We start from the raw sequence: 24,948 nt of genomic DNA on the forward strand, positions 1-24,948 counted from the left end.
GGAAGAAATATCAGAGTTTCCCCAGCAGTGCCAGACACAACTCATTATTTGCAGACAGGTGACTTTTGTTTTCCACACTTGCAGCAGGATTTGAGAAGAAAACTCTTCAAAGTGGGTCAAGTGTTTCATTCCCCCACTGGGGGTCTATAAACTCAACTCAAAGGTCCCTCTGCTCCCAAAAACGTGTCTTAGAAGCTGTTCTGGCTCTCCAGAGGGAGAACTAGAGTCTTCTGAAGGAGTTTAGAGACGCCTCGAATATTCTGAGTTGGAAAGGGTACACAAGGATCATCTAGTCCAACTCCTGGTCCTGCACAGGACACCTCAAAAATCTCACACTGTGCCTCAGAGTGTTGTCCAAATGCTCCTTGAGATATGGAAGCTTTGGGACCATGACCACTTCCCTGGGGACCCAGCTTTTCTGGGAAACCCGTGCAAGGGCCTCACCACTCTCACAGGGAAGAACTTCTTCCTGATATCCAATCTAATGCTACTCATTTTCAGTGGGAAGCCATTCCCCCTTGTCCCGTCACTCCTCCTTGCAAAAATTCCCTCTCCATCTTTCCTGTCAGCCCCTTCAGGCACTGCAAGGTTGCAGTGAGGTCACCCTGAAGCTTCTCTTCTCCAGGCTGAACAATCCCAATTCTTTCAGCCTTTCCTTGTAGGAAAGGTGCTCCATCCCTCTGATCACCATCCCCAGAAGGCTTCTGCTGCCTCTGTGCAAGGTCTGTGAGACGTGGACATCCCATTTCTTTGATGGACACATCCACATGACCCATGGAAAGAGGCTGGAAGCAGGAGCAGCATCGCTGCCATCTCTCAGCGTGACGCTTCACCCATCCCAACTCTTCCATGGCAAATCCCTCATCCCTTTTCCAGCAGAGAGAGGCTGTGAGGAGAGAGGACATCTCCCTCCAGGATTTTTAAGGGATGATCAACCTCAATGTCACCAGGAGCAACCGAAATTTCAGGCCAGCAAATCACAGCCCTTGTGAGCTGCGCTCCCAGCAAAGCCGCGGGAGATAAGGGGGAGGAGTGAAAAGGAGAATCAATAAATCTTAACCTCATTCACAATGATCTGGAGCTCTTATTAAGTAAATTAATTTAAGTTAATTTAACTCGATCATGACTCCCGATCACAGTGATTTAGTGAGGGGGAAATTGCATTAGGAAAGGCCACACTCACCAGATAGAAGAACGGAAGAAAATGAGATCCACTTAGCAATGTGAATTAATATGGAAATAGCAGGTGTAAATTTCACCTTATCAAGAGAGTGAAAATTATCTTCATAAATTTGGAGAAATAGGCCCCGAGCTGCTTATAAATCTATTTAAAACAAAAATATTACAAAAAGTGGAGTAAAATTAATTTAAAATATACTCCCACCTATTGCCTTGAAGAAAAGTCAGCAGCAGGGCTGAGTTTAATGCAACCCAGCAAGAAAGGGAGGACGGAATTCATTCCCGAGGGATTGGCATCAGGTACCTCCAGCAACTCTCCCTGTCACTCATTTCCCAAAGCCACATCCCTCTTCATCTTAGTCTGGTTATTTGGGGGTTTATTGGCAAAAAGGGCAACATCCTGGATGTCCCAACGAAGTAAAACCCTGGCACATCACTTCCAGATATCCAAAAACCTGGACTTCATGGAAGAAATTGCTCCTTAGTGCCAGGTGGGAACCAGTTTGGGAGTAGCACTGGAGGGCAGCACCACCAGTTGACATCCCACTGCTGGCTTAAGGGGAAGATGATATTAAAAATATCAAATAATTATAGAAATATTATAATTATTAAAATGAAAAATATTATATAAATATTACAAATAATTGACTACCCAGTATGAAAAATAAAACTGAGGTGACTAAAGGGGAGAGCTGCTCCTTGTTTTGGGAAGAGCAAAGAAAATCAGGAAAAAAGCAGCTCTTGGCATGTTGCTTGTGACAGATCCAAGATGATGATAGGAACGATGGAGCAAAAACTCCTGTAAAAACTCCAGGAGAAGCATTTGCCATGTGCTTCCTCCAGACAGGCCAGATGATTGATCACCCCCAATGAAGGTAATTGGGAGACGGAGATTTATGGCTTCTTTAAAACATAATTGTTTTAATTTGCTGATGGCATTTTATCAAGATTTGTCTGAAGCAGCTGTAAGATCTAAACTACACCAATTTAATGACGTCGGAGATTAATACGGAGAAAATGATCCTACAAGTGGGAGCTCTCGGCCAATTGCGGCGGAACGAGGTCGTTCCTTGGAAAATCACTGCTGGGTTGAGCTAGAGCCACCACCCAGATCCCAGAGGTTCCTGCTCTGAATTCCATGCCTAAAGCTTCTCCCCTCCTTGATTCTCACCACGGATCCTCCATCCATCAACTATCCAGATCTGGAGTAACAAGGTGTGAAGGAAGAAGCTGAGCCCAACAGCTGGAGGATAAGCTGTTTTCTATTAATTAAGTCTGAAAGTCACAGAATCATGGAATGTTTTGATTTGGGAGGGTTGAAACAAGACCACCTTGTTTCAACCTCCTGCCATGAGCAGGGTGCTGAGGCCCTGGCACAGGTTTCCCAGAGAAGCTGTGGCTGCCCCATCCCTGGAAGTGTTCAAGGCCAGGCTGGAGCAACCTGGAATAGTGGAAGGTGTCCCTGCCCATGGCAGGGGGTTGGAACTCATGGATCTTAAAGGTTCCTTACAACCCAACCATCCTCTGATTCCATGAAATTGCAGGATGATGGAGCAGGCAAAAAATTACGTGGCTTGTTTCTGGAAAGGGAAATGCAAGAATTTGGTCCCAAGGATGTGCAAATGGAAGTGGCACCTCCAAGTCGAGCAGTAATCGGAGGAGACAACCCAGAACAAAAGGAGACGTGTGGATCTCAGGGATGATGCCCAGGCGGGAAAATCTCAAAGGGAAAAGTAGAATGTGAAGACAAAGGAGGAGGTGGTGAAGGTAAGGTTGACCGTAACTCCGAAAGGATCCCAGTTTCCATACTAGAAGAAGAACTTTGAGGCCAGCAGAGTATAGGAGATGTGGAGTTTCTCAACCAAGACCTTGGAAAACAGACAAAAGAATTGACCCAACCTTTTTTTCCAATCACTCTGTTTATCCCATACTTCGCTTCATCACCCTGACCTCTTCCAAAACCAACCATCCCTTCAGATACTGATTTGTGAATCCCAAAATTCACTATTAAAGGGAAAAATCAGGCTGAGTCAGGCTTCAAAAACAATCACCACAATTTTTGTCCCTCCATAGCTCTACCATAAAAGCCACCAATCCTCAGGGCACTTCTGGGTAACGGCTTTTGGAGGAAATCACCCAGAGCAAGGAGAACAAAGCTGGAGAAGAGAAGAGCAGGCTCTCTTTTCCCAAAACATTGCCCGTGACTCCTGGCATTTCAGGGGGAGGACAAGTTATTCCTGACCTAAAAATAGCCAAAATCTGTATTTTCACCAAACCCATCACTTCTAATTGCACCTTGTTTTAAAGAATCAATTATTTTAACGACCTTCCTGCTTCTACACAAGCTCCAGGTCTTGTCTTGGCCTCTGAGATGCTCCCTGGAAACATCTCTACCTCTAGGATTTAGGAATATTCCAACTCAAGGTTATGGCACCTTTGGTGTCTCCCTTCTCTAGGCAGTGACAAAATATTTCCTGATGTTCCACCCATCCAGATAATTGGGAATAAGCCAGTTTGGCACAGCACCTACATCCTGGTGTAGGTTTGGAGCATCCAACACGCTCCCCTTCATCACCAACATCCACATGTGCATTCATCCTCTTTTCAGCTTAGTTAACTGCTCCATGGAAACAATTAATTCCAAGAGGGAATAAATAGGAAGCCACAGGCATAAGCTGTTGGCACCAGCTCAGGATAACACAATTCCTAATATGATTTTACACTTTAAGTCAATAAACTCTGCGTAGACCAAACAAATACAGAAATTAAACAGCAAAGACGCAACGGAAAAACATGGAGCCAATGTGGGAGGTCCCGTGGCTCCCACATCCCAACCAGCTGTGTTCCAGGGATGGAAGAATTACCTGGATGTCATGGGGCGCCTGGTCTTCCAGGTGGGAATGGGGCTGGTGAAGGATGATAAGGCTGGAGACACCACGTTCTTCTTCACGATCCTATAACGCGTCTTTATCACCTTGTTGGCTGGGGGGCTCCTTACGAAGTGGAAGTTGGATCCTAGGAGAAAAAACATGGAAAAACAGGCTTGAAATTCAGGTGTGGATGGGACAGGAGGGATCTCACAGACATTCTCACTGAATCGTGGAATTTTTAAGGTTGGAAAAGACCTTTAAGATCATCAAGTTCAACAGTCATTGGTCCCACATCCAACTTTTTAGCACCCGAAAAAAGGGCTGAAGTTTCAGGAATGGGACCACCGTGGCTGATGGTAACAGGAAGGTCCTGGTGGGGTTGGGAGTGTTTGGCCTCACCAGCCCATCAGCAAAACTCTACCGGGGGAATCATGGATTCACCAACAACACCTTGATGCCAGCATCCACACCGGAAATAAACGTATGCCTTTAATCCTTGGCCTTTCCATCATATTTTTCACCCCTGGAAGTGTTGAAGTCTAGGCTGGACGTGGTTTGGAGCAACCTGGGATAGTGGAAGGTGTCCCTTCCCAGGGCAAGGAACTGGATGAGCTTTAAGCTCCCTTCCATCCCTACCCATTCCTGGATTCTCTATGTTTCAGGATGATCTACATCCCGGGTTATTCCGCGGAATGTTTCGTGCAATTAACAGTTCTACGTTTGACTGTGGTTTTCCTCCATGAGCCCTTTTTTTTTTTTTCCCCCAAAGCTTTCAGGAATGCACCTAATTGCCCGACTTTTATAACATACAGCTGTAACTGCCCAGATAATTAAAGCTGACACTCCATGCTGAGCCTCGGTCTCTGGGTTTTATAACTGATTTAAAGGGCCGGCTGTTTTTCTTGGAGATCCTCTCATTAAAATTATGGAGAGATTGGGAGGGGAAAAGCGGGATCGTTATTTCCGCTGAAAACGTTAGACCCATCCCCGTGTTTGTCTCTGTGAGAGGAGGGAGAATAAGGTGGATTCCCAGGTAAACTAGGAAAAATAGAGAAATACATTTTAGAGCTGATACCATTCTCTAGAAAGGAGGGAGCAGCTCCCCCATTTCCCTGCAACAGTGGCAACATCAATCCACAGCTTCACAGTTTCATACAGGGAATATTTTCCTTCTTGAGCATTCCCAACAAGTTGATGACTTGTGTTGGCTTTGGGAGGGATCAGACAACACAGATTTCCATTCCCCAACTCAGCAAAAAAGTTACAACTCCTGGTGATGGGAAAAGGGGAAAACCAGGCTCTGCCACAACAGAAAAATCACTGGAATTTTTCATATTAAAGATGATGCTCACAATGTTCTGCCATCTGAACCCATGGGATAAATCATGGAACTAAAGGATCTTCCAAATTCTCTTCCAGTAGAAACCATTTGACGATTCAATGACTGGAGGAATTGCAGCCACTTTAGAGGTGAGGAACTTTAGAGGTCACTTTAGAGGGAAGGCAAGAAGGGAGTGAGGAAAGAACATGGAAAGCAAACAGGATTTTATTGCTCTTTCCCTGTCCTGGGATTTTTTTGTAGCAGATCAAATTCTTCAGAGCAGTGACCAAACCCCTGCGTGGGCTTTTAAAGCCTTTGCGAAGTTGAAGCTCTAATTACAATTAAAATTGCTCCCAAGTACTGGCAAACTTGGAGCCTTTTCCTTCAGGGAACTGTATTTAGGACAGGAAAATGGGAACAATAAAAGGACAGAGGTGCCAACACCATACACACAATGAAATCCCAGCTACGGTGATGGTGGGACTGTCCTGAAATCATGAAATCATGGATTGGTTTGGGTTGGAAGGGACTTTGAAGACCATCCAGTTCCATCCCCTGCCACAGGCAGGGACACCTTCCCCTATCCCACGTTGCTCCAAGCCCCATCCAACCCGGCCTTGGACACTTCCAGGGATCATGGGGCAGCCACAGCTTCTCTGGGCAACCTGTGCCAGGGCCTCCCCACCCTCCCAGGGAAGAATTTCTTCCCAATATCCCATCTAACCCTGCCTTCTGTCACTTTTGTCACCCAGAACATGTGCACACACCCAGCTTCTCATGGATACAGCACCAACCACGTACCCAAAGGACTTCCTTCCCACTGGGAAAGGGATGAGAGCCACAATCCCACATCCTCCCCAAACAGCAACAGCACAAGTTGCCCCTTTCCCTCCTCCACTCCGACCTCACGGAATTACTAAACTGGGAATTCACTGAATACATAATTAACTTTTTTTTGCCCCCACACAAGCTCGAGCTGCCACCAATCAACCCAGAACTGCATCAAACTCCTGCCTGACAAGAAAGAGAAGTCCCAAATTATTGCAGGCATCCCCCTCCTCCTCCTCCTTCCCCAAAACACGCTGGCACCTGGTAAACTCTATTCCCAGAGGTAATTGGATGGTGTATTCATTCCGAAGCTGCTCCTTGGAAAGTGCCTGATGCGCGACTCCGGCATTAACCACCTCCTCAAAGAGCCTCTCCGAAGAGCTCCGTTTTCTATTATTACTTGCTAGCTGAGGGGTTTTGTGTAGATAATCATGTTATTTAGACAGGATGTTGGTTTAATTCCCTTCATTACAGGCTCCCAGGGTTGTAATTTTTTCCTCTCCGCGTGATGTATTCCCCGTGGCACATTTCACTCAAATCAAACACTTCACGCTTTTATTACAAACAATACCCCAGCGTCCCCCGTTATCAGCCCGGCGCACACATCCCCACTCCTCGCCGCGATCCAGAGGTCACTTCTAATGACTAATCGATCTCATTAGCTTTCCTAATTAAAAACTTTACTACCGCCATGGAAGACAAACTACAAAAAAACTGCTTGCATCATATTCGAATGGGATATGAGCATCATTTATCAGCCAGGGCCGTGCGCTGCTGAGCTCGGGGCTTTCTGCGGAGCCGCGAATCCCGCGAGCGCCGCTCATGCCTCCCGTTCCCAGGGAAAAAAATCCTGGTGTAGACACAAAATGTAGCATTGTTAAGGTTGGAAAAGACCTCTAAGGTCATCAACCCAGTGCTGCCAAGGCCACCACTAAAGCATGTTCCCAAGTGCCACATCTACGTGGCTTTTAAATCCCTCCAGGGATGATGCTTCCACCGCTTCCCTGGGCACCCCAAGCACCCCTTCAGTGGAGAAATTCTTCCAAATACCCAATCAAAACTTCCGCTGGTGCAACATAAGGCTCCTTCCTCTTGTCCAATGCTGACCTTGAGATGGGGAATTTGTTGCCAAAACCTCTCCCCAAGGTGCTCCAAGCAGGTGGGATCCAGGAGCCACCAGCACAGACATCCCTTAGGAAAGGGGTTGGATGCAAGGGTCCTTAGTTCTTCTCTTATTTTCCTAAGAGAAGCACCAGGAATTGGCCCCCTGGGGAAGTTGAAGCAGGGAGGGCGTAAGAAGAGTGTGCTCCTGGAATATTTTACCTGGGGAAGGGTCTGGAGAAACCTTCTTTTAAAGGAGGCTTAAAAGAAATACAGGAAATTACTTTGGACAAGGTCCTGGAGTGACAGGACACAGAGGAATGGCTTCCCGCTGCCAGAGGGCAGGGACAGATGGGATATTGGGAAGGAGTTCTTCTCTGGGAGGGTGGTGAGGCTCTGGCACAGGTTGCCCAGAGAAGTTGTGGGTGCCCCACCCACAGTTTGGATGGGGCTTGGAGCAACCTGGTCTAGTGAAAGATGTCCCTAAAAATCGTGTTGATGTGGCACTTGGGGACAGAGTTTAGAGGTGGCCTTGGTGCTCGATAACATTTGGACTTGATGATCTTAGAGCTCTTTTCCAACCTGAATGATTATCCATGATTCTGTGACTCTAAATCCATGAGGCAAGAGGAAGATGCTGCTGCTCAGGATGGATTAGGGAAACCATGATATTGGTGGAGTAAATCCTGTCCAGCTACTGCTGGGAAGAAGGAAGTTAAATAAGCAAGGGAAATTTCAGGAGGGCAGATTCCCAAAGCCAAGAGATTATTGCTGCTTTTGGAAAAGGATATGGGATAGAAAAGCTTCCTGTACAGGCAAAGGAATGGAGAAAAGAACTAAATTAAGTCATGACCTGGGTGCCACAAGGCCTCCCATCCTCAAGCCTTGACCACCACGACCCTTCCCGTGTGTCTCCATCGAGGCTCAATTCTGAGCTGTGCCATTAATCCCGATCGGAGGCAAGACGGGAAGCAGTGAGTGACAGGTACATTGATCTTCCAGCACTTGGAAGTGAGACAGGAGCAGGCACGAATGCAAATTGGGGAGTAGAAGCTGAACCTTGGATACGCTGCCAGGATTGTCCCCAGTGCCAGGGAAAATCTCAGGGATGAAAGGGATGCAGCAGGACCACCCCAAGGGAAAAAGCAATGCAGAGACCAAAAAACCTCTGATAAAACCAAATTGCTCTTTCCAAACAGGCATGAGGAAAAAAAAATAAAGGGTTAAGGACTACTAGGATAAGTGCAAAGGAGCCACCAGCATGTCCCAGCTCCTGATAGAGGGTAAAAAATTTGCAATTGGAACACAAAGCAGCTCCAAAAAGAACTGAAAATCTCTGCTGAAGGGTTTTCTGGAAGCAAACCCTTCCCAACATGAAAATGAATCCCTTGCCATGGGATTTGCTCCAGGTCTGGAAATGAAGATTTAGCAAATCCCACCATTATCTTCTCCCTGTATCCCAGAACAAAGAGGCCGCTCATCTGAAGCCATCCGAGGCTGCAGCAGGACAATCACACGCATCCAGTGATGCTCTGGGATGGTATGGCACCAAAGCTCCCTCTTTTCCATGGGAAAAGGCATCCCTGACTCAAAACAAATTGCTGCTGGCTTCCATTATGTGGAGTTTGGGGTGACCAATGTCAAGGCATGGAATGAGGCCCCCACATCCGCTCCTTGTAAAGTCCTTGCAAGACCATTTCCTAATAGATCCGATCCTTCCGTGCTGTCACCCACCTCACGGATGAAGGGAAGTGGTGGTGGAGGAGCTTTTCAGGATTTTAGTAAGAAGGTCCAAGGGCAAATGTGGGGGCAGAAGAGGAGTTTGCAGCCAGGAGCAACCTCAACAGCAGAAGCACCACAGGAAGCTCTGATGGCCAGGATGGATCACCGTCGCTCCCGCTCCAACAGCAGATTACAGGGACTGGGAATCCCAATCATTGCCCTTCATATCAACCGAGAGCCAGGCTGCTCCAAACTCCATCCAACCTGGCCTTGGACACTTCCAGGGATGCAGCAGCCACAGCTTCTCTGGGAATTCCATCCCAGCCCCTCACCACCTTCACAGGGAAAAATTCCTTCCCAATATTCCATCTATCCCTGCCCTCTGGCAGTGGGAAACCACTCCCCCCTGTGCTGCCACTCCATTCGCTTGTCCCAAGTCCCTCTCCAGCTCTCCCGGAGCCCCTTTAGGCACTGGAAGGGACTCCAAGGTCTCCCTGGATCCTTCTCTTCTCCAGTCTCAGACTTCAGCTCATCATTGGATGCAGAGGTGGAAAAACACCCAAACCTTCTGGGGATTATCCCCAACACCACTTCCTTCCTTGGATGAGAAAAACTGTGGATGGGAAGGGAATAGCAATGGAGGGAAAAACTGAGGAAGACAGAGAGAAGTTGGGCTAAAACAACAGTCATGGAATGGTTTGGGTTGGAAGGGATCTTCAACACCATTGAGTTCCAACCTTTTGCCATGGGCAGGGATACCTTCCACTAGACCAAGTTGCTCCAAGCATTTGGAAATGACCTTCAACAGGAATAAATCCATGAGAAACCTGAGTAAGTTCCACCACAGATCCTCCACCCAAAAGCAAATGGTTCTGGTGTTTCCCATCACACCAGCATCACCTGGATGGCATCAGCCCTGAACTGCGCGGCTCTGACACCTTTTGTCCTGGCTGCCAACTTGGCCAAGTCCCTGGAGTTAACAAAAGCTTTGGGATTACTGTAATACTGTTAGGAATTCAGTGTGAAAGCAGACACCAGTATTAGGGCTGATTATCTCGGAGCAGGTTCAATATGTTCCCACAGAATGGCACAGCAAGAGGTTAATTATGTTGCGACTGGAATCAGCTTCCAAAAGGACCATCCTTGGGTTTAAGAGGGGAATTTAATTTTCACACTCATTCAGTTCCGAGCTCTTTCAAGAGCGACGGCTCTTTATGCCAGCATGTAAACGATGCTTTATGATCATGAACTGCTGCTTAATAGGAAATAAATCCAATTGATCCAAAGTGCTTTACCTGGGACCCAGAGCACAGCGGCTGCTCCGGTTGTCACATTCAGAGAGGACGGGAGAAGTGCAGGATTTGGAGCTGAAACATTTTAGAGGGCTCCAAACCCGTTGGAAAATTTGCTTAGCATGGCAGCTGCTTTCAGCTGGAAATATTTGGGGAATTAATACCAAATCTGCTTGGCTAATTCCGTTATGCCAATCGGACCACAGGAAAAGAGGAAGTTCATGGAATTCACCAGGAGCGAGGCTGAGTTGGGCACTGGCACTTGGAGATGAACTGTAAGGAAACACCCATTTTAGCAGGAAAAGTATTAAATTCATGGAATTGTTTGGCTTGGATGGGGTCTTAAAGATCATCATATTCCAAAACCCTTGACATGGGCAGGGATGCCTTCCACTATCCCAGGCTGCTCCAAGCCCTGTCCAACCTGGCCTTGGACACTTCCAGAGATGGGGATTCACAACCTCTCTGGGCAAATGCACATATCCAATAAATTCCATGGGTCTGGGTCTGCATCCAAAATTCCTGGGTCTAGGTAAAAAGTACAGGACTTTTGTTTCCAGGAAATACAGAGTAGGAAAACATCACCCAACTTGAAGAGAAAAATTCTGGCAGCAGGGGCAGGAGGGATTCTGCCCCTCTGCCCTGCTCAGGTGAGACCCCACCTGGAATTCTGCATCCAGCTCTGGTGTCCAACAGCAGAAGGACGTGGAGCTGCTGGAGCAAGTCCAGAGGAGGCCATGGAGATGCTCCAGGGGCTGGCGGCCCTCTGCTCTGGAGCCAGGCTGGGAGAGCTGGGAATGTCCAGCCTGGAGTAGGGAAGGCTCCAGGGAGACCATATTAGAGCCTTTCAAAAATCCAAAAGTTTAGGAAAGCCGCACCATGCGTGGAGATGTCACAAGGGAACGAAGTGATCCCTGAGCTGTTGAGAAGAAAGAAGGGGAGTGAGGAGAAGAGCATCTGCATAAGCTGGGGGTGGCATAGCCAGGAGAAATCCAACAGTGAGGAAACATCGGCAGCGAGCGTGACGGGAGAGAAGCAGAAAGAAAAGCAGCAGATGTGAAAGTCATGGAGCTCCAAGAAACTCCCTGGAAAAATGCTGCTGCAAAAGACACTCAGGATCAGCCTCCCAAATGGCTGAGGACCTGCACTCCCTTTCCAGCCCACTGGTGCAATCCCCACTTCCATCTGCAGCTGGGATGCTGCACAGAATGGATTTTAGAGGATCTGGTGTCTTTGGGGTTTGGTTGTTCCCAGCACGCCACAAAACCCAACGTGGAATCATGGAATGGTTTAGGTTGGAAAAGAGCACTAAGATCATTGAGTCCAACCATTCCCTCAGCACTGCCAAGGGCCCTAATAAACCATGAGCCCAAGTTCTTCATCCCCACATTTTTTAACACTTTCAGTGATGCTTTTTCCTGGTCTTAAAATCAAGAGTCATACACGGTTAGAAGGGGAAAAGGGATTTTACCTCGGTATTTATTTTAAGGATCTTTAGGTGCACACGTCCAGGTCATATGCACAGAGATGCACCCCGCAAAATGCCCACCCCAAAAGATCAGGTATAACATTATAGGTGTTACTAATTAGCATATTTATCAAAATTCCTCAATGAGCAGCTCGAGTGAGCCCCCCTCCCCAAGGAGCCTTCTCCTGGGTGGTTCTATCTTGGTTTACAGAATGTGTTCTGGAGAGGACCTTGGGGTCTGGGGCACACTGATCCCTGGCTACGAAGCTTCTAAAATGTTGAGTCTCTCAGCTTGATAAACAAGTCCAAGAATGTAGGCAAAAAGCACTAAGAATACAGAAGTTGTAAAAAGGTATAACAGGGGTATAAAAGAAAAGGCAAAAAATCTTCATGGCATCACCAGGGATGGTAATTCCACAACTGCCAAGGGAGCCTATTCCAATGCCTGATCACTATTCCATGAAGATCTCTAATACCCAATCTTGGCACAACTTGAGGTCATTTCCTCTTGTCCTTTCCCTTGTACCCTGGGAGCAGATCCCGACCTCTGCCTGGCTCCACCCTCCTGTCAGGGAGTTGTGCAGAGCCAGAAGGTTCCCCCGAGCCTCCTTTTCTCCAGATTGAACCCCTCCAGCTCCCTCAGCCGCTCCTGGTGCTCCAGATCCTTCCCATCCTTTGTGGAATACCATCCCTGGAAATGTTCCAAAATGTGTGGATGTGGCATTTGGGGACATGAATTAGTGGTGGCCTTGGCAGTGCTGGCGGAACGGTTGGGATGCAGTGATCTCAGAGGTCTTTCCCAACCAAAGCCATCTTACATTTATCCACACAAGACCAATCCATATCATTTACCGAAGGGGTCTGGATCACTTCAACCCCACCAGCCCCTGGAGCCAGGTGATTTGGGAAGCCACAGAAAATAACAGGAAGAACAGTGCCTTTGACTTAGCCCTACAATTCCAATACCAATATTCCAACTGCAACAGAACACTGGCAAGTATCTTGGTTTATTCCCTCCAATCCCAAACCATGGAGAGATGCAGAGATAGAGGGGTCCAACAAGGTCTTGCTGGGGACAGTAGGACACATCACCTGTCACCAAGCTCCCAGTAATCCCAGTAACCCCACCAGCTCTGTCACATCCCCATCCCCACTGCCAAAAAGCTCCAGGATGGCCTTCCCAAAGGTCACAGGAGCGGATGAGCCTTCCAAGGATGAGGAGATCCCACATTATCCACCAGGAGTGGCAAGAGGAGGTCACACTGAAGGCTCTAAACACCCTTGTCCCAGCTCCAGCCTGTGTTAAAGAGCCTGAATGGGTCTCTGGAGCATCGGCCCTTTTTCAAACACAACCCTTATTATTATAACAAAAGAGGGTGGTGGGTTTTCCTTCCCCCCTTCCCTCGGTGAATGATTATTAATGTGTTTCCAGGAGCTGGATCCATTCCTCTAAATGAGAGCGGGATGGCAGGAGGAAAGCTGATAAATGCCCTCCTCCCCCCGGCCTCACGGCGGGAGCTGCCAGGGGTGCTCGTTCTAACAAGCTGCAGATGGAAGACGACTGGAATAACAAAGTATGAATTTTTATGAGTCTAATAAATCACTCCACTTTTCCTGCTCTTGATCGTTTCCAGCACTTCAGACACCAGAAAAACCCCGGCTATAATCAAATGGGTTCAGGGATCTCGTGTTCATGCCTCGCCGTGGCACGGGGAGAGGTGGCTCTGCCTCGGGAAACGATGGGAGCGCTCGGCGGGCTGGAATTCCATTTGCATTCATGCTTTAGGATTGACTTCATTTTTATTTTATTTTATTTAAATTTAACAAGGAAAAATTTGAATCTCTTAGGTATTCCCCACCCTCAAAGCCACTTTTCCAACTGAAGGCCACCCAGCTTTAAGCTTTCCTAAGTATCCACTTAAAAAGAACCTGACCTGACTCCGGCATCAGCAGAGGAACTTGGATAAACTCAGGCAGATGGGAGGAAAACTTTGCAGGCAGAAGGTTCATTAAGATACTTTCAATTCTCCTTTCTAAACTTTGATATAAAGCAGGCAATGGAAAGGCTCGAAATCCGTCCCAATGAGAAACAAAGAGATTCAACTACAAGTTGTAACCACTGAGTAGGTGCACACGGGTTTGCCGAGGGAAGTATCTGCCAAAAAGCCAGAAAAGCACCACATCCATGGAAAGAAACAATCAGGACGTTATTTTCCTTCCTAAAAAAAACTCTTGAAACCTTCTGGGCAATGCCTGGGATAGAACGAGGTCAGGGACACCACAGTGGTTCCCTGCCCATGGCAGGGGGTTGGAATGAGGTGATCTTTAAGGTCTTTTCCAACTCAAACCATTCCATGATTCTATGCAGTTAAGCAAAGGATATCCGTTGCTCCACACCAGTCTACAATCCCTCAAGACCAAGCACAGCTCCAGGATCTTTGAAATCTGGAAAAAAACCCTCCTTATAATCACAGAATCATTAAGGTTGGAAAAGACCTCCATGATCATCAAGTCCAATTCGTGACCAATCCCCACCTTCTCACCCAGAGCAGAGCACTGAGGGCCACATCCAGTTATTCCTTGAACACCTCCAGGGATGGGAACTCCACCACCTCCCTGGGCAGCCCCTTCCAATGCTTAACAACCCTTTCCACGAAGAAATTTTTCCTGAAATTGAATTAATGTTGCAGCATTCCTGGTCCCCCAGCACCCATGTTGACAGTGAGTCCCCATCCCAGTATCCCAAACCTCGACGCTTCACCTCCCTGAAGGAAGGACGCCAAGTTAACAGGGAAACCTGTTGTTTCCATCACCCTTATCCTGCCCTAGTCTTTAATGCATCCAATATGTTCTTTTTCCCTGCTTTTCATTTGCTTTTCCAGCACTGCACTGCATCAGGGAGGGAATTCATCTTTGACAAACATTTACCGATTATCAAATCACAACTGCAGCCGCCGACAGGGGCAATAAGTCACTTTAAGCAGCCGCCCGTATTCCAGGCTCAGGAGTTTGGGCAGCTCCTCGATGACAAATCGCTCCTGTCAAAGCCGCGTGTTCCCGGCCGCTCCAGAGCCGTGTTCCCTGTTGTTCCACGCTACCTGGTGTTTAATGACAACACTGTCAGACTAAGACGAAGCCGCTGCGCCACCGACTGCCAAAGCCCCATTAGAGGGAAGATTGAGACCCTACTCTTCCCAAACTCACTCAAGCAACACAACCCGCGAGTTTTTATAATTACGGCGCGAGAGCCATCGATCCCGCGCTGACATCCAACCTATCCCTATGAAATGGGAGTAGTTTGCTGGCTGACAGTTGCTATAGATTATTGTGGGTGGGTTGGTTGTTTTTTTTCCCCCCTTTTTATCCATCGCTCGACAAAGCTCAGGATGGATGGGAAGGAAGAAGGGGAAAACGTGTGCGGTCTTTTCAGTGCTGTTTCTATCCCAGCTCCTTCCCTTCAACACGACTTCAGAGAATCCCAGAATGGTTTGGGTGGGAAGAGACCTTGAAGATCCTCCAGTTCCAAACACCTGCCATAGGCAGGGACACCTTCCACTATCCCAGGTTACTCCAAGCCCCTTCCAACCCAGCCTGGAACACTTCCAGGGATGGGACAGCCAACACTTCTCTGGGCAATCTGTACCAGGGCCTCACTACTCTCACAGGGAAGAATTCCTTCCTTATTTATGCTCTAAATCTTCCCTCTTTGAGTTAAAACTTTCCCCCTCGAGGAGGAAGAACGTTGCTGTTGCTTTAATGAAATGTGTTCATCTGCTTGAAGCTGTTACAGGATCCGTTAAGTTCCTATAAATAAGGAATTTCACAGCCTAAGCTGTGCATGAGCATCAGGGCATGTGGTTGATTTCCTTGGATTGCCCATTTGGGTGATCCAGCTGGATGAGCTTGGCACTCATCCACTTCTCCCACCTCCCCAAAGACCATGGCTTCAGCTGTGCTGGAGGAGAAAGAATCCGACAGCATTCCATGCTCAGCATGGGGTTGGATGGCCCAAACCCTACCCACCATCCCATTCCATGGGCAGAACTCAAGGAATTGACCACTAGGGTTTAAATGGGACCTGATGACCCAAAACCACCATTCCTGCCCCAGAGATGGAATTTTCTCATAGGTCTGATCCAAATAACATCCTCTTCAGGATGGGGTGCAGTGAGAGGGAGCTTAAATCATGGAAACACAAGGCCAAGACTTTCTCTTGGCTCAAATCCACATAGGCACCATGGTCATTGAAATTTATGATGTGGAAAACAGGATTACAAGAAGGAAATTCCCATTGGCTAGCTGGATGGCTCAGGAGAGCCATTCCTCCTTAGAAAATCCCAAATAAGCACCACACCACAAGACTGTGGAATAATTTTGATCCAAGGTCCTCCCCAGCACACGGTGGGATCCTTGGGGTGTCCTGTGCAGGGCCAGGAATTGGACTTGATGATCACTGTGGGTCCTTTCCAACTCAGGATATTCCATGATCCCTTTTAGTCATCGTTTCGAAGCATAAAGGCACAAAGATGATCCCACATCGCTTTTTTAGGAAAGGGAAAAGAGGAAAGCTTTGGCATTGGAAGCTCCTCAGTTCCTGAGGTCAACAACATCATAATAAGGAAAACTCAGACCTCCAAGCCACCTGATCCCAAATAACTTTGCTAAATCCAAGGATAATGAATAAGGGAAGAAAACGAAGAAAAAATTCCATTTTTGGCGGAAAGCAAAAGCTCTTTCACCCAAAATGTCCATAATCCCATCTCTGTGCTCCGATCCAGTGCTTTACATTCAGGTTTCTATCCCTGCATCCCTTAGCATCATCCCAGCCTGTTCAACAGCACAGCTTGAAGGAAACAGCATCCGGCCAAGCCCAGGTTGGACGGGGCTTGGAGCAACCTGGACTCACAGAAGGTGTCCCTGCCCATGGCAAAGGGTTGGAATGAGATGACCTTTGAGGCTTCTTCCAACCCAAACCATGTTCCTTCGATCTTTTCCTGCAACTGTAAACCTCCGGGGGCACCTGGATTCTGTTCCAACAAAAAACTAATTTTCCAAAGTCTGCTGACAGGTGAGCAGAGTGTTCCCTTTGTCGCACCCTCAGGATCACCGGGGGGTGTCAGAGTGGGAGAGGGGAAGAACAACAAATCTCCCTTTTCCAGCCTCTGTATCTGACGAGCTGCTCCAGACAGGGGGAGAAATATTTGATAAATTTTCATTTCCCTTCCAAAGCTGTCAGGGAATCTTTTCATTGACAGCGCTCCAGGATTGTTCCGTAGTCTCAGGGAAAAGGGCACGTGCTCTTGCTGGTTATTAACCAAATACATATTTTAGACGGGAGAAACAGCTACAATCCGCCTCCTCCTCCAAATAAATCCTCCAGGTGGGAGTCCTGCAGAATTCCATACATCTCACAAGCCACGTGGGAGCCCGGTTCACCTGCCCTGAGCCAGGAGGGATGATGGAGGGAAGATAAACCCAGAATCATGGAATTGTTGAGGTTGGAAAATACATCCAAGATCATTAAGTCCACCTGTAAACTCAGCACTGCCACATTAACCACTAAACTGTGTCCCCAAGTGTCACATCCACACGTTCCTTGGACACTTCCAGGGATGGTGATTCCACCACCATGCTCCAAGGGCTGGAGCCCTCTGCTCTGGAGCCAGGCTGGGAGAGCTGGGAATGTCCAGCCTGGAGAAGGAAAGGATCCAGGGAGAACTCAGAGCCCCTTCCAGTGCCTAAATGGGCTCCAGGAGAGCTGGAGAGGGACTTGGGACAAAGGATGGAGGGACAGGACACAGAGAATGGCTTCCCACTGCCAGAGGGCAGGGATGGACAGGAAACTGGGAAGGTGGTGAGACCCTGGCACAGGTTTTCCAGAGAGGCTGTGGCTGCCCCATTCCTGGAAGTGTCCAAGGCCAGGTTGGATGGGGCTTGGAGCAACCTGGTCTAGTAGAAGGTGACCCTGTCCAGGGGGAATGGAATGAGATGGTCTTGAAGGATCCCTTCCCACCCAAACCATTCCCAGATTCCATGAAGACACAAGGCAAGTGCACCAAGACCCTGCCTTAGCACAACTCCAGCCCCTGGCAATGACAATCACCCAAGAAACAACATCCTAAACCAGGAAAGAGCTGGATTTTAAAAAGGACCATGGACTATATCACTTTGGATTTCCTGCTGATCCACAGCTTGATGGCTTCTTGTCCAAAGGTCAGAAATTCCCTCTCCAAAATCCTCCCAGAATAGACTCTCTATAAAAAGAACCAGGAGCTCACAGCAAATCCCACGTGCGAACCATAAAGCCGTAATCCCTGGAGCTCCAGGGATTCTGCACATGCCACTGGCGAGTGTGAATAGCCAGACTCTCATCCCGAATCTCAACTGCAGTAATGCCTCCCAAAGTTTTCCCGTTGGCTTCCAGAAGATCCATGCAATGGCTGTTTCTCAGGCACAGGGCCTAAGGATCTAATCCAGTACAGCAAATCCTTTGGGAGGGTTTATGACCAAGGAATCAAAGATTTCCAGGATGGCTCATGAGTTCCACAAAACCAGGTACAAGGTTTTACAAAGCATCCATATATTTTCTTTTAAAATAACCCAAAGTGATCCACGGTCTTGGAAAATTTACGTCCCATGTGCAGGAAAATTTGCTCTTATGAATCTTATCTTATAAATGAAGAGACATTAATAAAATGATCAAATAAAACCACCAGAAAATTCAAAAGGAGGAACAAAGGAAATCTTGTATCGCACAGTTTTACCACAATGGGGTAGAGGGTCCCCACTGCCAGAGGGCAGGGTCAGATGGAATACTGGGAAAGAATTCTTCCCTGGGAGGGTGGGGAGACCCTGGCACAGGTTGTCCAGAGAAGCTGTGGCTGCCCCATCTCTGGAAGTGTCCAAGGCCAGTCTGGAGCAACCTGGGATAGTGCTGTAGAGAGCCAGAGAGCCAGAAGTCCCCCCTGAGCCTCCTTTTCTCCAGGCCGAGCCCCCCCCCCCCAGCTCCCTCAGCCGCTCCTGGTGCTCTTGACCCTTCCCAGCTCCGTTCCCTTCTCTGGACAACAGCCAACCTGAGGTCTGTCACATGAGCTCTTTGGAGACACCAACGTGACAGAGGGAAGCACCAACCCCCCAAGCTGCCCCACTGCCCAAACGGGCACACGGAAAAGGCAGCAGGATTTTAAGGAAAGGCAGCAGGGACACTTAGTTAACCTTTCTCTCCCAGGCTTCCTGATGTGTCCATGGCAAAGCCATGCTGTCACCACTCCCATCCCATTGTTTGGCCAAACTCAAACCATCTCCAAGAAAACAGTTTGGAGAACTCTGTCCCCACAACCCCTCCTCCGTCAACTCCTCGGATCGCAGTGGCACAAAACGCCTTTCCTAATGTTTCACACTCCGAGAGCTCCTCCAGCCTGCGCTCGCCGTGTAATCCCCACAAAGTGCTTCCCAAAACAGCTGCAGCTCTCCTTAATTAGTCTCCGCGGGCAATGGGCATTAACGATTCAGTCGGATGAGCGACTATTTCTGTGTAAACCCCGCACACTCCCCCTGGAAGCCTCCCCGCACATCCATCAGGAACGGCTCCATTGAGCACTTGAGCTTTGATCTTTTGGCCAAACCCTTCTGGAAAAGTCACGTTAAGAGCAGGTGACCACCAGTGGCTCCTGGGCGGTGTCTCCATGAGGAAAGCACTGACCAGCTCCAAGATCAGTGGGAGTTCAAACCACTTGCAGGTCTTGGGAGAGACCCCACAGTCAAGACAAGGAACCAACTTTGACCCCCTGGATTTGGGTCGGTCATTCATGGATTTGGGATCAACTCTTAAATTACAGCAAGAACTCGTCGTGTTTGCTCCAGGGCTCCTTTAACAGGAGCTGCATTCCAAGAAACTCAACATCTTTACTCAGGCAAATGGGGCTCCAGGGTCTGAACAGAAGGGAGCGGGAAGATGTTTATCCCATCAAAGCGTTGTCTTGACTCAGCAATTCCGGGGAAGCCTTCAGCAAAAATGACTCCTTGAGCAGGAGCAGGTTCTGCAATAAAACCCAGCCACTGTGTCCACCTAGTGCCTAATCAGGGGCCAGGTTTTAAAAGTAATTATAACAATTAACAGGGGGGGCAAGGGGGGAAAAGCTGAGAACTTGGGAATCAGATGCTCATGGAAAAGATGGGCTTGAGGAGAAAATTGCCGAGCATGTGGTGATTTTACCAAGAGTTTTAAGGTGTTCAAGGCAGAAAATAACTGAATCTTAGTTAAAATATTCCTTGGATACTTGTGCCTGATGGGGAATAGACTTCAGGGTCAAAGGGATTTGTCCACCAGCCAAAACACCCTCTGGACTCATCAGATATCCTGAGTTGGAAGGGAACCATGAGGATTAACAAGTTCAACTCCTGGCCCTGCACAGGACATCCCAAAAATCCCACCCTGTGCCAGAGAGCCCTTTCCAAAGGCTCTGGCAGCCTTGGGGCCGTGACCATTCCCTGGGGATCCTGTCCCACCACCCAACGACCCTTTGGGGGAAGAACCTTTTCCTGATATCCAGCATAAACTTCCCCTGACACATTTCCAGCCATTCCCTCGAGTCCTGTCCATGGTCACAGAGAGCAGAGATTGGAGTTTCCGCTCCTGAGGAAGCTCCAGATCCCAACAATTCTTCCCCCAGTCTCTTCTTCTCCAGGTTTTTCCCCTCCAGACTCTTCATCATGTCCCTTTGGACCCTTTCTAACAGATCCTTATTTCTGGGACTACACATTCCAGCTGTTTTTCTCCAGGAACTCAACACATGCTGTCCCCAGTGTCCGCCCAACTCCTCCAGCCCAAGGAATGAGTCTTCCAGAGGGGGCTAAACATCCTTGAGGATAACAAAAGCCAATCAATTAAGCAAAATCTTCCTCCAAGCTCAGCACAAACCTCGGGAAGAGGCTTCTCCGGGCTGATTTTCTCCTCTTGATGTACCTGTGAGAGTCCCAGAAGCGGCAGGAAGGTCCCTAGACATCCCTTGGCTCTTTGGGGAAGGAATGTGCTTCCTTCAGGGTGGTGGCTCCCAGGAAGGCACGGAGCCACTGCCGTGTCTCCGAGCAATTCGAGGCTGGGGAGAGCCAGCGGAGCAGCACACAGCACACTCCTCCTCTTATCCTTTGTCTCCAGTTTTTTCCCTTCCTTCTGGGCACAGACATCACACGGGAGGTGCCCACGGGATCCGCTTCCCACCCCAAGGAATGCAGGAAGAGGCACCCCAGGAGCAGCACCTTCCATCAGAGCTTCATTTGCACCTGGAGATTTTCCAGCCCCTCCAGCAGCTCCTCAGGATCCAAGGATGACACAACCTCCACGCGGCACCACGGGCTCCTGGGAAGTTGCCAAAGCTGCTCTCAAGTGGGAAAAAATAATCCATGTCCTGCTCAGAGCTCCAGAACTTCTCCGTTAACTTGCTACTTCCCAGAATCCCCCTGGATTCCCTCACGGATAACACCATCCGAAACCCCAAATGTCACCGAAACCTCTCTTGGAATAAATCCCACACCTCGCTGTTGATTAACACAAGTGGACGTGAAACAACCCAAAGCAACTCGAGGCTGTTTCAAATCATAAACCACCTTTGATTTTTTCCTATCCATAAAACCCGGGACAATATGGAAGCCTGGGAGGATGTTTATCCATAAAGTTGGGAGTGGAATATCAATATTTATCTGATGGAAATTTATAACGAGCTGGGAAGCAATTATTGATACAGGGACTGGGAATTTGCACCAAATTGGATGCAAAGCAGTGACAACACCACTGCCAAAATACACCGTGGGTGTGTTTATTCCATAAATATTCTATTCCCTGGAAGGGAATCCCAGAAATCTGGTCTTGTGGAAGCCGTCCCTATCCATGGAAAGGGTTGGAATGAGATGGTTTTAAGGTCCCTTCTAAACCCATTCCAAACCATTCTGGGATTCAGGGTATTTACGTGTGGATTTGCAGGAAGAAAAAGGGAGAATGAGGGTGGATTTGCAGGGATAATTTCTGTGGAGAACCTCTGGAACACAAACGGGAGCTGGGAGGGCTCAGCCTGGAGAAAAGGAGGCTCAGGTGGGACCTTCTCACTCTCCACAACTCCCGGACAGGATGGTGGAGCCTGGAGTCAGGATCCGCTCTCAGGGAGCAAGGGACAGCATGAGAGGAAACAGCCTCAAGCTGCACCAGGAGAGGTTTAAGTTGGATATTGGGAAATTTCTTCATGGAAAAGGTGGTCAGGCACTGGCAAAGTGAAGAATTCAAAATCCATGTGGATGTGGCACTTGGGGACACGGTCAGTGGTGGCCTTGGCAGTGCGGGGGGAATGGCTGGACTCAGTGGGCTCCAAGGTCTTTCCCAACCTTAATGATTCCATGATTTTATCTCACGGACTTTGCATTTTGCCACCTGGAATTGCACCCACCTCCACTTACATTTGCTCCTCAGGGCTCCAGTCACTGCTTTTCATGGAAGGAAGGAGAAATTCCTTTCTCTATGCAGCTTCCTGGGAATAACCAGGTGGGAGGCTTAGGAAGGAGGGAATCAGGTGGGGAAACTGAGGCTGTGTCCAAGATACTTTGCTGGAAAAGCAATGGAAACATCGGTGCTGCCCTCACTTCCCAGGATTTCCCCTCCCTTCAATTAACACCTGATCCCTTCTCCGGGCATCCAGGAGAGAGGAAAAAAGCAGGATGTAAACAAAAGAGCTGCACTTTTCCAGCACCAGGCACTGGAAATGGCAGCATTGGGAGTCTCCAAGATAATCGTGTCCATGTGCAGGGTGGGAAAGAGGCTGGAGTCAGGTTTCGGTCCAGCAGTGAATTCCCAAACTATTAATACATCCCGGGATGCTGGGACACGGCCATGGCATGCCAGCTGTGCCTCTGGATTGGGAACAACTGTGTGTTGGAAGTCTGGACCAAGGACTGTGTGGCCCTTTCCATAAAACCAGTCCCAGTGCTGATCCCTGGATCTAGGGATCGCTCTACCCCCAGCTCCCAAAATGCATCCTGAAAAAGTGGCTCATCTGGATCATTACATGGAATTTGGGGTTAATTCTGCCACAAACCCCTGCAGGAAAACCTCAAAGTGATATTTAAAGGAGCTTTATCCTCTGTCACATCCCACATCCCTCAGATTCCAGGGATCATTCTGCCTTTCACTTCCAGAGATTCATCCTTAAAAATTTGGGATTAATTCTCCTGCAAATCCCTCTAGGAAAACCTCAAACTCAGTTTTAAAGTCTAGCCCCTGTCACATTCCAAGTCTCAGATTCCAGGGATCATTGTCCCTCCACTTAAAAAGTGGTTACTCTGGATCATTCCATGGAATTTGGGATTAATTCTGATGCAAATCCAGGCAGGAATGAGCACAATGGGGAATACTGTGGCCTTCCCTTAGGATACCTCGGAGGAATTTTTTAACACAGCCCTCAACATGCCAGTTTTCCTCATTTAAAAGCAGAAAAACCTGGAAGCAGAAAGACATATGGACTCTTCCTAGAGCAGACAGAAGTATCAACAGCAAAAACAAGGATAAAACTCAAAAAAATTCCCAGAATCACCTTTTTTTTCCCTTCTAAAGCTGCTTTAACACTTCTTTGACTGCCCTAAATCCTAAGGAATCTCCTTCCCATTCTCCATTCTGGCCCTACTTTAAAAAAAGAACCCGGAATAAACCAATTTTTCCAAATATCAAGGAATTCCTTGATTCATCCAAGTGTTTTTAGACTCCTGCGTCACCAAATTAACACCCTCAGGAATCCCGGGAAAAAGCTCCCAGGATTCCTTTACGTCCCCCTTCAGCTCTTTCCCGAAGGGAAGGAGCGAGCGGCCGAAAAACCGCCAAGGTGGGAGCTCTTTCCCAAGTCTCCTAACGAATTTCCCGGCTCTCTGGGATGACAGATCACCGAAGCTCCAGATGGATTGCTTGGAAAAGTGAGATGGTCGTGTTTGGGCCCCGACGTCAGCACATCCCATCAATCTCGGGAGCCGAGCGCGGCTGGCGGGAGCTAACCCCCACCCCCCCTTCCCTGTTCCAGAGTTCATTCCCACTTCATTACTCGGCGATGGAGTGAGCCGGGAGTGTCTGATTTACCGGATACTTCCTGAGCCGGGGGAAGGCACTGGGAAAACGGGAGCGGAGCTTGTATTCCCATGGCAGCACCTGCCCTGCTGATATTCCTTAAAAAGGGGCACAGGGCAGGAGGGAGGAAGGGATTCATCTTATGGAATGGTGGTTTTCCACTTCCCTCTTTCTGAGGTGATAAAATCCTGGGAGAAATGTGCTCCCTGGCAGAACACATCCCAAAAGATCTGTCCTGCTCCTCTGGGAATCTCCCGGAGATCCCATCCTCCTACACCAAATGCCTGAATCCAAGGACAGCCCAGTTTTCCTGGCTGGACAACACATCCCAAAGGCTCTGCCTGCTTTTCCAGGAATCTCCTAGAAATCCAATTCCCCCAAATCAAACACCAGGAGCCTGAATCCACAGCACAGCCCCGTTTTCCAGGAAGGAGAAAAAAATCCCAAAGGGTCTGCCCTGCTCCACCAAGAATCTCCTAGAGATCCCACTCTCCCACAGAAAATTCCTGGAGCCTCAAGCCACAGGAGCAGCCGATTTTCCCTGTGGAAACTTTGTAGCACATCACCAAACCCCACCTTAAAACACCAACAGAGCAGGTTGAAATCACCAATTCAGCCTTTTCCCGAAAAAAAACCCCTCATCCTGATTCCCAGAAAAGAAGTGGGGAGTTTTTCCCACTCTTTTCCATAAATCCGTGCCCTCCCTGAACAAACCAAGCCGTGCTGAAAATGGATTTTTGGCACTCTGTGACATAAAGGTGCCGCTGCTCCCGGCTCCCAGGTAATTTCCTGGTCAGCATCCCTTTATCCCACCATCTGCTGGAATGATTACGAGTCGGAAAAATCCTGACCCAGCAGGAAAAGTGGAGAAGGATGAGGCAGAGGGAAGCAGATGCAGCAGGATCGGGTTGGAGCGGAGTTCCAGCACGGAGCTTGTGCCTCAACATTCCCCTCTCCGGAACAAAATCCTCCTGGGGATGTAAAAGAAAGAAAAAAAAAAGGGGGGGGGGGGGGCGGAAATCCCAGCCAGAGGATATTTCATGGAAAAATGAGGATTTGGAAGTTGTTTT

At 48.4% G+C, this 24,948-nt stretch overlaps 1 protein-coding gene across 2 annotated transcripts in view; it reads right to left on the minus strand.

The window, feature by feature from the left end:
* Nucleotides 1-24,948, minus strand: part of ZC3H3 (zinc finger CCCH-type containing 3) — a 135,986-nt gene that overhangs the window by 76,066 nt on the left and 34,972 nt on the right. For both annotated transcript variants that reach the window (XM_010404674.4, XM_039548872.1), the window contains exon 4: nucleotides 4,044-4,194. In XM_010404674.4, coding sequence (XP_010402976.2) covers nucleotides 4,044-4,194 — 151 coding nt within the window. The remainder of the gene's footprint in view (nucleotides 1-4,043; nucleotides 4,195-24,948) is intronic.

Source organism: Corvus cornix, chromosome 2, assembly GCF_000738735.6.
Source record: "Corvus cornix cornix isolate S_Up_H32 chromosome 2, ASM73873v5, whole genome shotgun sequence".
Lineage (NCBI taxonomy): Eukaryota > Metazoa > Chordata > Aves > Passeriformes > Corvidae > Corvus > Corvus cornix.